This window comes from Rhea pennata, chromosome 3, assembly GCF_028389875.1.
Source record: "Rhea pennata isolate bPtePen1 chromosome 3, bPtePen1.pri, whole genome shotgun sequence".
Classification (NCBI taxonomy): Eukaryota; Metazoa; Chordata; class Aves; order Rheiformes; family Rheidae; genus Rhea; species Rhea pennata.
The window spans coordinates 28,688,089-28,702,396 of record NC_084665.1 but is presented as its reverse complement, the minus strand read 5'-3'; the positions used below and the strand labels follow the sequence as shown (position 1 = coordinate 28,702,396).

General features: G+C 38.1%; 1 protein-coding gene across 1 annotated transcript in view; it reads left to right on the top strand.

Annotated features, from left to right (window-relative positions):
- The window catches only part of HAAO (3-hydroxyanthranilate 3,4-dioxygenase), a 35,834-nt gene extending 25,653 nt beyond the window's left edge, over positions 1–10,181 (top strand). The window contains exons 7-10 of the mRNA XM_062571304.1: positions 6,087–6,232; positions 7,389–7,457; positions 8,614–8,696; positions 10,094–10,181. Of these exons, the coding sequence (XP_062427288.1) occupies positions 6,087–6,232; positions 7,389–7,457; positions 8,614–8,696; positions 10,094–10,181 (386 nt within the window). The remainder of the gene's footprint in view (positions 1–6,086; positions 6,233–7,388; positions 7,458–8,613; positions 8,697–10,093) is intronic.
- Positions 10,182–14,308: the final 4,127 nt, after the last annotated feature.

The following is a 14,308-nucleotide window of genomic DNA, read 5'->3' as shown; positions in this document are numbered from 1 at the left end:
AAGTATCTTTTAACTGGCTTGATTTGTGGACATACTAAACTCCTTCTAGTCTCATTGACATTTCTGCTAATGTTGAGTGAGAATGAAGCTGGGCTTTTCATAAACCTTAGGTAGGCACCTCTGGGAAAAACATCCCAGGGTATTTATTATTGCTAGTATTAGCAATTAAACCTGCAACTGTGCAAAACTGTCATATAAGAACTATTCATTATGATATAGTATAGTTTAGGAGGTGGAAGGGATGATCATAAAGTAGATAAAAAGAAATGGATATACAATTCTAAAATAGTATTTGAGCTCCTTACCCCTTAGTCTGGGCCATTTTATGCTCAGTGAAAAGATAAGCACAAAACAAGGTTTAAGTGCTCCAGTTTGGATAAGGATGTCTTCTTCTTTTACAGACAGACACTATTTGTACAAGATATGCTCATGTCCTAGCTTAGAGGTGAAGCCACAGCATGCAGGGACAGACTGAAGCAGTGCTGTGGTTGGAGGGGCTTTCATAGTGAGGGCATATAAGGTGATTTAAAAATTCCCCCAAAAAAGAACAAAAAAATCCATCTAGACTGTGCTGTCTAGAAATGAAGGATGACATGCCACTGAAAAATAGTATTTTTCATAAAGCCAACATGTAATCAGTTTCATAGTTGGCACTATATCAATGTTTTGTATTTTATGTGCTTTACTGCTGGTTTCCTTCGTAACAAATCTCAGGAAAACAAGTTCTGCAAGAGAGTAATAACATTTGTTAGACCAAAGGCCCTCTCCTTTCAAATTCTTCTTCTACATCTGTTTTTAGACCATCATGCCTACAACATATTTCAGACCATGCTGCTAAATATTAAGAAATCAAAAGCGTGAAAATGTTACTTTTAGGATCAGTGGAACGTACAGTCAAAATGCAGCGTCCATTGACAGTCTTAAGGAAACTAGTTTGGAGGGAGTGATCTGCCTGCAGAGCTGGACAGGGTTTCTGCAATCATCCTTATAACCAGGGACTTTTTTCTGGCTTCAGATTTTAAGGAACAGGATTTTACTTATTTAAACTTTATCAGCTTCAGTCAAGCCTGAGATACACATTATTCCCAAGAAAAAAAATCAAGATTATTTTGTGGGTTTGGATGGGAACATATAAAGCTCATGGTTTTCCCAGTTTCAGCTTGAGTTTTAAAACTGTGGATTCTGCTGCATATGCACTCAAAAAGCCTGGCACAAGGGTCATTAGTAATTTTTGTAAATGTGGCTGTGTTTCTGTAACATGCAAAACAAACATTTCCAGAGGCAGCTCTTTACCTCTTGATAACTTAGAATCTAGAATTTTAAATATGATATTGTACTTTTTTCTGACCAGAAACTAAGCTTTCCTATTCAATTGCCAGAGCAATGCTAAGAGCAGATAGCAAGTGTTTACTATGTTACTGGTGCTAGTGCATAGGATATACTGTTTATTGTTAAACGTGCTGTAATTGTTCACACATGCTGGTGCACAAATTGTTAAGGAAGCACCAAACTGCAAGGGCTGCAACAGAAATTCAAGGAATGTCATCTTTAAAGAAAACAGGAGGAGGGAAGAGATGCAGAGAAAAAGTAGCAACGTGTAGTCCCTTTTTTGTAGCAGAGAAGGCAAGAAGGTAGACGGGAGCAACACGAGCTGCCAGAGGCAATGCACAGTACCTAGTGTTGGCAGGAATGCTGAAGGAAGAAGTCTGTAATTCCTACTAATTCCCTTTCCGGGTTGCTACATTCACTCCTGCTGCAACTATCTGCAGGGTCAGAACAAATCTCAGTTTTCAGAGGACAGTTTTGCTCCCACCAGCTTTTAGTCTCAGCAGATGTGTTAAGCATAGCCTATTTAATTAAATTTCTGCCAAAAGTAAGTCCCTGGACTTAGGCTGTCTGAAAAACCATGCAAGAACACAGGTTCATCCAGCTGCAGGGAGAGGAAAATGGTGCATACTACCAGCCACTGCAATAATCACGGGGTATGGGCAGCAATAGCAGCATATGAGAGGGAAGAGTAGAAGGATCTCAGTAGCAGGAGGAAGGCAGAAAAAGCTGAGGGTTGGGAACAGCTTGGAGCAAGAAGGGATTTGGGAGACAATGGGGAAGACGGATGGGAGAAAGGAAAAAAGGAGAAGATTGGAGAGGAAAGGGGAGTTGCTCTGGGATACAGAGATATGTATTGGAAAAGTTTGGGGATAGCAGGGCTCTATAAATGCATTGGGGAAAGGATGGGAGGACACGAATTCTTAGACAAGAAGTCAGGAAAGGGGAGTTTGCATGTAGCACATGGCTTGGGGACAAGCAAATACACCCACATATACCTAGTAGGCGAGTGGCCATCCTCTTAAGCATCCACTTTATCGTTATCAGAAAGATGGCAATCCCAGCAAGTCACCAGCTCTCTCCTACATTGTCACCACGGGCTGTACACGTGCATTGGAAAGACTGAGACTGGATCTGCCTGAATGTTCACTGGCTGTGTTTTTGCAGGCTGCTCCCTCCTACTCATTTGTGCACAACTTTACATCCTGAATCTCAGTATACTCTCTACTGTTTTACTGAAATCAACTTCCTCTAAAAAAGTGTAATTTTCTGTTTTAAAATATTTTTAAATGCATTCAGTAAACATTTATTTTTCAACAACATGATATCATCACATTCTTATTTAAAAATAAAATTTATAAAAACTATAAAGAACACACTGCTATGGTATAAATATTTAATAGTAATGAACTACAAAAAAGGACCTAACTATTGAACTCTTTAAATGGATCTCCTGAAGGGAACAACATGTAAGAAAATATTAGATTTGATGTTCCACCTAATGATATATCACTTGGACATAAATATACCAACCTTTTACCTGACTAGCTTAGAATTGCTGTCCTCTTGTATTTTCCTAGCATATTTTTACCCTTACCATTATTACACATGTATTTTATCATTGTCCCACAGTATTGCTAGAAAACAAGAACTCCAGAAACACATCTACTCATACTTCCTGAGACATTATTAAAAGCTAATGTACAGGCCAGGCATGGATATATAGAGCAATAGCTAAATATAAGCCTTTAGGCTGATAAGAAATACTCATTTCTTTTGGAAGCACCAGGCTTGCAACTCTGGTATGTGTCAGAATGCAAAGTATTGGTTCTCCCTCATTCTAGCTCATTAGGTTGAGCTCGTAAGTACCTGGACACCTATAACTTCCAGCACTGTGCAAGGGATAAGTATCAGTGTTAAAGGAGAACTCAGTCGAGTGAGCCATGAACAATATCTGACATACCACGCTGTACTTCAGCACCACGCTCTCTTATTTGCCTTGCAATAACAGGTTCTGTGAAAACAGATCACAATACTTGACCCCACTAAAGGTTAATTTTTTTCTAGACCTGGTTTTCAGAGGTCATTAGCATATCACTGGGCAAGTAAGCACTATTAATATTAGAATTACTAATAAGCTAAAACTCCATCATAGATCAGGGCCCACTGACTAGGCACAAGCATGAGACAACAGCTGTTGCCCCAAAGAACTTACAATCTGGATAAAGCAATTGTCCTCTGGACTGAAACCATTGAAAAGTGCCTGTACATCACAGGCAAAAAAAAAGTACATGCTCCATAGCAAGTAAGTGTAGGATGCAATATACTTTGCATTGGCCTAAGTATGTGTAGCTCGCTGTTTATGGCAGTCCTACACAATGGGGTATGTCTTTGATCAGGAAAGCTAGAATCAGAGAACAACAGAATGAAGAAAACTAGTGGGTTTTTTTAAAGAAAAAAGTTACTAGGAATAAATGACAGAAGTTAAGATATAGACTAAGTAGTTCACAGTTCCTTTCCATCATTAGTTTTGCGTCACTTCTTGCTCAGAGCACGAATAAGAGTTTTCACTTTTTGTGCTTCAAATACCTTGTACCTCCTATGGAGCACTTATAGTTCTGCCTGCCTAAAACATCACAGTTCCCACTCTGGAGACCCAAGTTGTTGCTAGCTGTTTTCCAGCATATGGGGCCAGAACTTAATTCTTAGCCTGATCCTGAATTCTTAGCCTGTGGAGAAGATGCATGCCATTGACAATATCTACACAGGATACTCACTGCATCTCAGTATTTATCTCTTACCCTACAGAGTACTATATATTTTTACCATCTCAGCTGGAACAACATGTATTTTAGTTGAAAGCCATATTAATGGGTAATTTTCTTGTATTCCAAAAGGCCTTTCTAAATTCAAGAATGACCTGTTTTATTCTGATAGTAGAGTAAGCTCTGCTTTCTTCATATTGCTTCAGAAGGTAGTTTCGTTACTATTAATGAAACAAAACATTTAAAAATCAATTGGAACACTGCGTACCATCTGATACAATGTCTTCATTTTTTCCTTTCTTCTGTTGCGGGTGAATATGTATCATAATAATATTTTAGATTTTTATTTAATATCTGTTCCTAGCCAAAAAAGCAACTTTTCAATACAATTATATTTGAATAGATCCATAATTTAAGGAAAAAAAAGTGTACAAATATTTCTAATTACCTCCAAAGCAAGTCTGATGAACCTGTGAAAGTTAAAATAAAAGAAATTCAGACATACTGCAGTGTGAAAATAAATCACTCTAATCACAACCTTAACAGTGTATTTTAGTGTTATCAAACAATAAAAAACACAGTGCTCAGATTAGATTTTGTTAATGTTTCCAAGCCCAGATTAGAATAAATCTAATGTAAAAATTTTAAAGAGGCAATGCTGAGATAAAGTTTGCTGTAGCCTGTTGATTTCTTCCAGGTAATTTAATATAATGAAGACATCTAAATGACAAAACATGTTTCCACAACTAAAGTGGTTAGCATCTCATTCAGATCTACTGAAAAGAAATGCAGATAATTGGTATATTGATCCATTAAACAGCACAAACTTATTTTGTATAGTGACACTGGTGCAATTGATGCCTTGAATGCTCTGACCTTCCTCACACACTGTTCAAAGACCATATACAAAGTGGTCTTCCACGAAAAACTGTGAAGTGCTATATCCAAAAAACTGCAGAGTAGAGAAATATAGCTTCAGGAGAAAAAAAAAAAGAGAAGAAAAAAGAAGAAAGAAAAGTTGCATAATGAATAGACTGGTCCTTTAATAAAACTTGCTCTATTATTGAGACTAAGACGTGGTTCCAAGTTTATTACCTCAATGCCTTTGAGAGACAGACATCTAGTGAACTTTCCTGCATCTAGTCGACATTATTACTCAGAATTACTCCAGGGGTGAATGCCCCATGGCTCCTCAGAACAAACTACCTAGGACCACCAAGGTGATTGCGTGGTCTTGGCGCTTTACTGTGGGCTGGTGAATGACAGAAGTTTATTTCATATAGCAGAATGCACAGCACAAATCTTGAATTTCTCTAGCTACACTGAAACTGCATTCAGCCCTAAGCTATTTTAAAGTAAATCAGTTATGAAGGAGAATTATTGGAAATTAAATCCAGCTACTACTCCAGGAACACTACAAAAAGGCCTCTTACCAAATTTAAGGTTGTGATAACCCATTTGTTTCACTGTGGTCAATAAAGCCTTTAGAATACTCTAAAAATATCTAGAAAATAAGAAAAACATATGTCAGTACTGAATACATTAAAGATCTAGAGTAATCTGGTTCTTTGGACCTAATTTCACTATGTGACCTAATTCCCCTAATTTCGTATGGGGATATGTCAGGGTAACTCAGTGAAGACCCAGAGATGATGGATGTGATTCTACCAGTGCACAAGCTAGTGTAAAAGAGGATGAAGAATACACCAGCAGAAACTACCATCCACTGCATACTGTTTTACACATTTGTAACAAACACAGACGCACAACAATTCTGAGAACAGCTTCAGAGAAGCAACCTATCAAGACAAGCATGCATCTTATAACCTCAAGTACTAGATTCTTACAAACGATAATGGCAAACAGTGCTATGGTCATTGACTTTAAACCAGATAATACCTGTAAATTGAACCTTTCAATCTGTATTCAGCACTAAAATGTTAGCAAAGGTCAAGGGAAGCAAGCCTCACTGTTCGGTCTCTGCTTTGTTTATAGATCAACTGCTGAAAGAAACACCTTTCCCACTAAATTCCACTTCTGTTATGGATCCATTTTCCTTCCAAAGCTGGTTGAGTGATCATCGTGGAGAAATAAAGCAGAAGCAATCCTTAAGTGTGTTTGGAGACACTTTCGAAACAGAGGTAGGAGCTTTTTAATTTCTCTGAGAGTGAGGTTTTTTTAAACATACGGATGTCAGGTGCCTAACATTTAGGCTGAGTGAATCCAGGCCTAGAATATCTAGGTAGTTAGCAGAGAAAACTATCTATCTCTACAGAACAATTCGGTCATTGCCTGACCTGCCTTTCAAAAGCGCTTGTCTCCATCCACTAGCTTACTGCAAGGAGATTCCTATCTCGGATACTTCAGTTTAAGGAATCAATCTGAATCCTCTTTCCATTTATTTTCTTTAGGATTTAATAGGCATCTTTGCTCCTCCTTTCCCATATTTCCTGAATTAGAAATACTTGTGAGTAATATTTACATCATGTTAGTATGTTGATTTCTCTTCATGTTTGAACAGCATTCTTGATGCCAAGTCTAATTTGAACATGTAAATATACATTATAAATATACATAAATATACAGTTATTTCTGTTAACATACAGAAAAAGAGAAACAAAGGGAGGTGGTCAGCATCAGGCATCCAGGGCTGTCCTAGAGCATTGCACATCTCGATCTAGTCAAGTACAGTCTAGTTCAAGCGTAAGGGAAGTTGTCACCTTTTGATATCTGTTCTGTATGCACGATAGTTTGCAAAACATATTCTTTCACTGGGTTGCTTAGAGTCACACACTGAGCAACTCAATAGGTTTGACAGCAAAGTAACAGAGGATCTGGGTTTGCGGTCAGGAAAATCAATGCAGAAAAGACAGATAATGATGGGAAAAGTAAGTCTGATCCGCAGCTTTTCCAATATTAATGGAAAAATATTTCTGACTTCAACAGGCTCTTGACAGGGCCCAGAGTTCATGAGGAGGAAGTGCCTGTTCCAAGAACAGAAGCAGGGAAGGATATAGATGCGAAGCTGAGAGTGGGAGGAGGCAGAAGGAATAGATAAGTGAGGATGCAGAGGAGCATAAGGAGTGGCAGGTGTGATCAGTTCCCTTTTTATCAGCAGAAATCAATAAGAGAATAGCAAACATAATGTGAATGTTAATGTCTGCAAAAATAACGTCATATTCTATGAACGTTCTCCTCTAAAAATAGAATGTTTTAGATACTGTAGGAAGATGAACATGTACACTTCAGTTACTGGGATGAATCCATTACTTTTCTTCCCTGTCCTTTTTTTTTTAGGCTATAGCTTATGGACCAGGAATAACAGAAAAAAACAAAAAGAATTCAGATATCTGGATATGGCAGCTGGTATGTGGCAATTCACACCTGTTAACCATGACATTCAGAGTAGACTGTAAAGTTTCACGGGCAACAAAACCTAAAATGATTAACTGCATTCTCACAGAAGACATCAGCAGCAAACACAGCCCTTCATCAGCAAACTATTGCTAGAAATAGCTGTAAACTAATGCTGCTTTAAAAATAGTCCGCCTTTTTAAATCATCTTTTATGTTCAAAACAGCTACTGCCACCCTCCATCAGGTCTTGATTCCTACTAGCATATATCTTTTAAATACAAAATGCGTGTGAGTGATGAAAATTGTTACCTATTACCTCTTCCTGGAAGCATTTGCCCTTATACTGCAGTTCTACTGGAAACGGGTAAGCTGTAGATTAAGCTAATAAAATCTAACTGAGAGCTTGTTTATACGAAAACACAGCAGTAGGTGATCCAGATGCCTTTCGTTCACCTACCTTGTAGGAAACAGATTTGCAGCCTGAGGAAAAACAGAGGAAAGCTAGTTTCCAGTTACACAAGTCAGGCTACCTTAAGCCTGATATTTCTATCAGTTCCTGATCTGTTCGGATTCACAGACACTATCAAACACTAATTAAAGACATTATAATTCTGAAGGACGCTTGTTTGTGCTGCAGCTCATAGCAGCCTCTGCAAGCAAGGCCTTGTTCTTGCTGGCAAGAATCTGGCTCTGCCACCTGATACGGTAACGATGAGTCCACTGCAGTGTAGATGGACTCCTATTAGCAATTTCTGTTAGCTCCCTGCTGACTTGTCAACTGATTTTGAGGACTTAGAAAGCTATTAGGAATCAGAAAAGTAAAAGAGGAACTTGAAATACTCCAGGAGGTTAGTCCTGTGACTTCCAGAAAGGCACAGCAATTTGCAGGCTGCTCGGTTGGATTGTTAGCAGCACATCCCCAAGGAGCCAGGCAACGGGCTGCTGCTTTATCATGGGGAACAATGAACCATGAAGCATATTTTTATTGATGCTAATATTGTCAGACAGGGAATATCTGCTGAAGGTTTTGCTAGGCCCCATAAAACAGAACAGGTTTGAAGCAGTCTTTCAGTGGGAAAGAATTCCATACTTAATAGCAGCATTTTTTTTTCACTGGTGACAATAAATAGAAAATTAGAAGCTGACTCTCTGTTCTTTCCCTTCAGGAGGGCACATCTACTGTTACCCTAGATGGTAAAACCCTGACTCTAGCTGCTGGTGACAGCCTGCTTGTCCGTGCCCAGTCTACGTGAGTAGAGATGAGCAGTGGTTCAATGCATGACTTCGCAGCTCCTGACAACATAAATTCTGTGTATCCAGTCCATACCAGGCTGGGCATCGACTGGTGCAGAAACACATAGGCTCTGTGAATGCAGGATTTGCAATAGGCTGTATTATTCCTCAAGGCAGAAGTGTGTTGAGGAAGAAATAAAGCCAGGCATTCATTCTAACTCACCTCTTACAATAAGGCTGGGAAAAAGGTTAACAAATAAAAGATAAAAACTACCAAGAAAAAGCAGAATATGAAGTGCCCTGCGTAAAGGTAGATGAGGATAATATGCCAATCAGCAATCACAGAAGATCTTCAAAGTTTGATACTGGGCTTAATCAACATATAAATAAATACAGTAGGTATTTGGGTACTAGATCAAGCCCACAACACTCACTCTAGAGTAGGATGCATAGAGCTGTTTCACAATCACAACACACAAGAAATATTCAATGGAAAAAAATGGTGAAAATAGTTTCCAGAGAGAATGCGATGGGAAAGTATCTGCCAACTCTTGTGAAAAGCAGCACAGGCTGATAAAGTTCCCACCATGAAAAAGATGAAGGATGATATACACTCAGCAAAACAGCTGATTATAATCAGATTACAGAAATGACCATCTTTCCTACAGGAAAATTACCAATCTAATAAGTAGTAGCTCTGATATTTGCAACTTCTGTATATCTTACAGCTCTTAAAAAAATTAATTGCTGGAAGAGATGAAACCATCCAACTGTGCACAGAACTGTTCTCTATAACTGTGATTCCAACATGTAGCCACCTCCTCCCTCTACCATTACCTCCCACTACTTTTGTAAAATCACTTATCTTAAACTAATCCCTAGTTCTGCAGTTGAACCAGTGAAACCATGGTATAATGCATATGCGTTACAAGACCAGAATAAGACCTCTGATCTGTATAGCAGGCACATTCCCACTCTATGTGTCACTATGGTATGCTGATATTGATCTCTGGCCACCTCTGCAATTGGCATAAAAACAACTAATATAAAAATTATAAATATAAAAGAACACAAAGCAAAAATACTCTTGAATTCCTAGACATTCACATCACTAAAATGACATCTGTACTCACTGAGATGATCTTATTTCACTCCTTCTGCAACCAAAATCAGATAAACCTGTCCCCTGGGTTCACCCGAAAGTAGAGGTACCTTCTTCCCCAGTGTTTCATATTTGAATTATATTAGTGATGATGAAGAGTAATTCCCTGAAATCTCACAAGGCATACCAATATGGAAAGAAAATAAAAGTAACCAGAACAGAACCTAATTGTATTCTACTACATTTTCAGCAGTATAAATATTTTTATTGTTGTTAAACACATTGGATCATCTGTCTCTTCATTTTTCTAGGTACTACTGGAAAAGAGCAGAAGAATGTGTGGCTCTTTACATTGCTCAGGATCCAAAACGCAAGCAACCTTATACCAGTTATACCTAACTGTTGTGCCAGTTGAGTTTGGTGATAAAGAAGTTCTAGGCTACTTGGCTCATCTTAATGATCAGTCAGACTGCAAGGAATTTGAACAACCTAACAAAATGATTATATTAGAATTAAGTGGAATCAAGCATTGTGCCCAATTATGACTTAAAAGAAAAAAAAGTAGCTTAAGCTTCATCAAAGTCTACAACTAGCTTTTTATTAAAAATAAAACTATAGTTGTTATCCCCCCCCAAAAAAAATCCAAGTAACAGGAATTTATATATATACACACACACACATACAGAGTATAATATACATGATCCTATCTAGAATAAAGGGTTTTTTTCAAATGCAATCCTCTGCTGCAAAATGAAGAAAAGGAGGTAGGAGTAATATTGTTTTCCTAGATTACAGTTTAGCTATATCACAAGACTTCAGATAAGGAACCCTGCATTCTAGTCATATTTTATCCCTGGTGGCTTTTGTAACCTGGTCTTCACTACTTTGTCTCAGTTTTGTTATGTATAACAAATTGGGCATAACATTTGAAATAGCTCAGCTAGAAGAGCACTAGACTGAAGATCTAAAGGTCCCTGGTTCAAGCCTGGGCTTCAGCAGGTGGGAGTCCTTTTTGCTGCAACCCTGTCTAACATGCTCTAGGTGACCCTACTTGAGCAGGGGGGGTTGGACTAGATGATCTCCAGAGGTCCCTTCCAACCTTACTGATTCTATGATTGATTCTATGGTTGATTAATTACCAGCCAATGGCTGGTGGGTTTTTAACTGCATTAGTTCCCAGAACTTCTGAGATCTGGATAAAAGGTACTTTCAAAACAAAACAAAGAAAGTTTTACCTGCTGCAAGCACTGCTTGAGGATCTGAACCATTTGTGGGGAAAGGGAAAGGGATACTAGTGAAAGGGCAAGAGGTGGCTGCCATAACAGCAGCAAGCATTACTTAGATCATCACTGGGCCATTACTCCAGGGCCCTTAGTACCAGTTTACCAAATCTGGCAATGCAATGTCAATGACAGTTATCAGTAGCATGCCGTACAGCATGCTGAGTGCCATCTGTGTGGTACACTATCCTAATCTAATGGGCTACGACACTAACGCAAGCATTCTTGTCATGGTTTTCCAGCTGCAGAAATTTCATTTCAAAGTAACCTAAAAAGTGTATTGCTGGACAAGGGAGGAAAAAAAAAAAGAAAAAAGAAAAAAAAAAGATGTAAAGTAATCAGTTTCTGCTAACTGTTGTTTCTTTCTGAAGGAACGGATGAGATTTCTTCATTGCACTTTAATGTGTGAATGTAATGTGAAAGCAGGGTGTATAATTAGCTTTTCCTGTTTTTCTCCCAGGAACTCTCCAGGGATTTCACATATTGTCCTTCATAAGTTTTTACCATTGGATAACAGGTTGCTTAAATATTTCTAAATGTTACCAATCACATGTTTAAAAAAAGCAAATAGTTACCGTTACTTGATTTCTTGTAATTATAATGTAAATTTTAAAAATATTTTTAAACACATCTATCACCTACAAAGCTTATTAAACTAAGATGTCATATGTGTTTTATTCACATTTTCATTCTTATGGTGAGAATGACTCAGATGGGTTGACTTTAATCTGTACCTTACATTCAGCCCAGTCCTTAGGGAATTATGAATGCACATATGAAAAGATCTCTTGCCAAAGGTAATCATTTATCTGCTATTCATGTGCCTGGGTGTCTACAAAAATGCCTGCTCCCTGAATGAACATTAGGATTAAGGGATCTAGGATAAGAAAAAGTTAATTTTGTAGTCTACCAAATAGGAAGTAGCTGCTATAGTGCTAGTTCGGGGTTTACTTCATCTCACAGAAATGTTTCTGTATTTCAGACTAAATAAGCAGATAAAAATACATCAACATGTAGAACAATGTCTGGAAAAATCAACAGCTCTTCACACATTCATAGGCTCTGCCATCCATGGAATTTTTATTTCAAAAATTCCATGTCCTGTAGATTATTAATATCTCCCAATTTTAGAAGTAGCTGACTTCAGAATTTAAAATATAGGCTCCTCTCAAGCTATTTTCAAGATGAGTATGACTTTTTCTAAGGTCTCTAAACCCTTAAACACCTGAACCAACTCCAGCTCTAGATGCCTTGATGCAGAACAAACTGGATCTAGAACCCTAAACCAGTTATCTGTCATCTGCTGTCCTGCTGCTTCCAATGCTCTCAACCCCACAGTTGAGCAGATAGTACTGTTAGCAGACCACTCAGATAGTGCATTAGCTTCTTTTGAGCAGCTGCTGTCACCCAGAAAAATTAGGTAAGGGAGGTCCAGTCCCATAAACGTACCCAAAGTGAGGATCAAAACAGCACCGGAAGGTTTGTAGAAAGGCCTAGATATTAAGATATAGCCCCACCAAAGAGCATCTTACCCACCTGAGCCTGTGGTCTGACAACTGGAGTACTTTCTATTGATTTGAACCTTCTTCAGACTGAAAAGGGATTGAAATCAGGTTGCCCACTGCTAAGCAGGCACAGGTGGGCTTGAGCACTAGTGCCTTCTTTTAAAGAAGGAATTGGACTCAATACTCTCAAAAGCTAGCTGAAAGTAGTCACTCTGGACCCTGAAACCAGTTTCAACTATCAGTGAGCTAAATTCTATATTTCTGAACTCAAAGAAACATTATCAGATTTAACCTCACATTTTCTTTCAGCTATCTCCAGGGGGCTCCTGATCAGTCAGATCTTTTCACGTGCTTTATACTTCCCCTGTATTATATTAAGAGGTTCCAAACATGGGACATTAAACTAGGTACCTAAAAAGCCCCACTCCTCTGTCTATGAGGAAGTTGGCCAGATGCAAGTTGGTTTCCTGGAGTTCTCTTAGCTGTTAGGTGTTGTTTACTGTGCACGTGTGGTCAGCTCAAGTCTACTCTGGCATCCAAATTTGTGGGGTTACAGCCTGGCAGTCCAACACTAATCTTATCTCAGAGAAGGATTATAGGCACCAGTCAGTGACAAAGGCTGAGTTAGGCACACTGTCTACAAAGGGCCCTAACACACTCCTGCAGACAAAGTGTTTTGTGCATGCATGTCCATGACAACACCAGCACAAAACTAGATTATGTCCTATCAATATCGGTGACTACTATCAGCGACTTATTCTTCTATACAACTCTTTTCTTTTTTTTTCTTTTTTTTTTTTAATGTAGTGTGCACTTGTTACTCAATTTGGACACTCTTTTTCCATTTGAATCAAATAGGTATTGTGTTACCTCACATTTTGTAAACTTTGTTATTGCCTTTAGCAGGACTGTGCTGACCTTACTAGTACATTCTTGCATAGGCAGTCCACGTATTTGCCACAGCTTCTCAAAGACTTCCAACAAAACCTTTCTATGTACATATATTTTAACCAGTGTTCCAGCAAAGCCTGCACAGACTAGAAACTAGACAGGGACATTAAGTATCAGGAGAACCTGAGGTTGTTCAGTTCTTTAATGCACTAACAAGCAAAGCAAGTTGATCAACTTAATGTTTGAGCCTGGTGAAAAAAATGGTAAGTTTTACAAAGAGAAAGGTAAAATATGATGGATGTATTTTATTATTGATACATTTGAATTTCTATTACAATATTTAAATGAACAAGTAATATCAAAGTTATTATAATACTAAAAAAAATGAGCAGTGACATGTAGCTTTCAGTCAGTTTCTCAGTTCATTTAAACTAGTTTAATTAATTTCAATCTATTCTGCTAATTAGTGTCTCTTATTGCCACTAGCCTAGATGAGTTTGAGCACTTCTCATGTTCTTATGCTGAGCCATGATGACTTACACCAGTTCTTCAAATAAGCTTAATACCAAGGAGGAATGCAGTGAGACTGTGTCTCACATTTTAACACTTAATAAAATATATTGATTAGCAAGATTCCATTCTATCCAGCATCAGTTCATAACAATTAATGTTGCTCAGAGTAATTACAACATTAAAAAAAAAGTAATCCTAGTAAGGTAAGCAAAGCTCAAGTCTTCACCAGCTGTTCCTAATCTATTGAAACAAGATGTACAAAAAGCAATTTTAAGCAAAACGCATGTTTGTGGTTCTGAGTGAACTACAAGAGGAAAGTAGTGACCCTTGCAGGTCA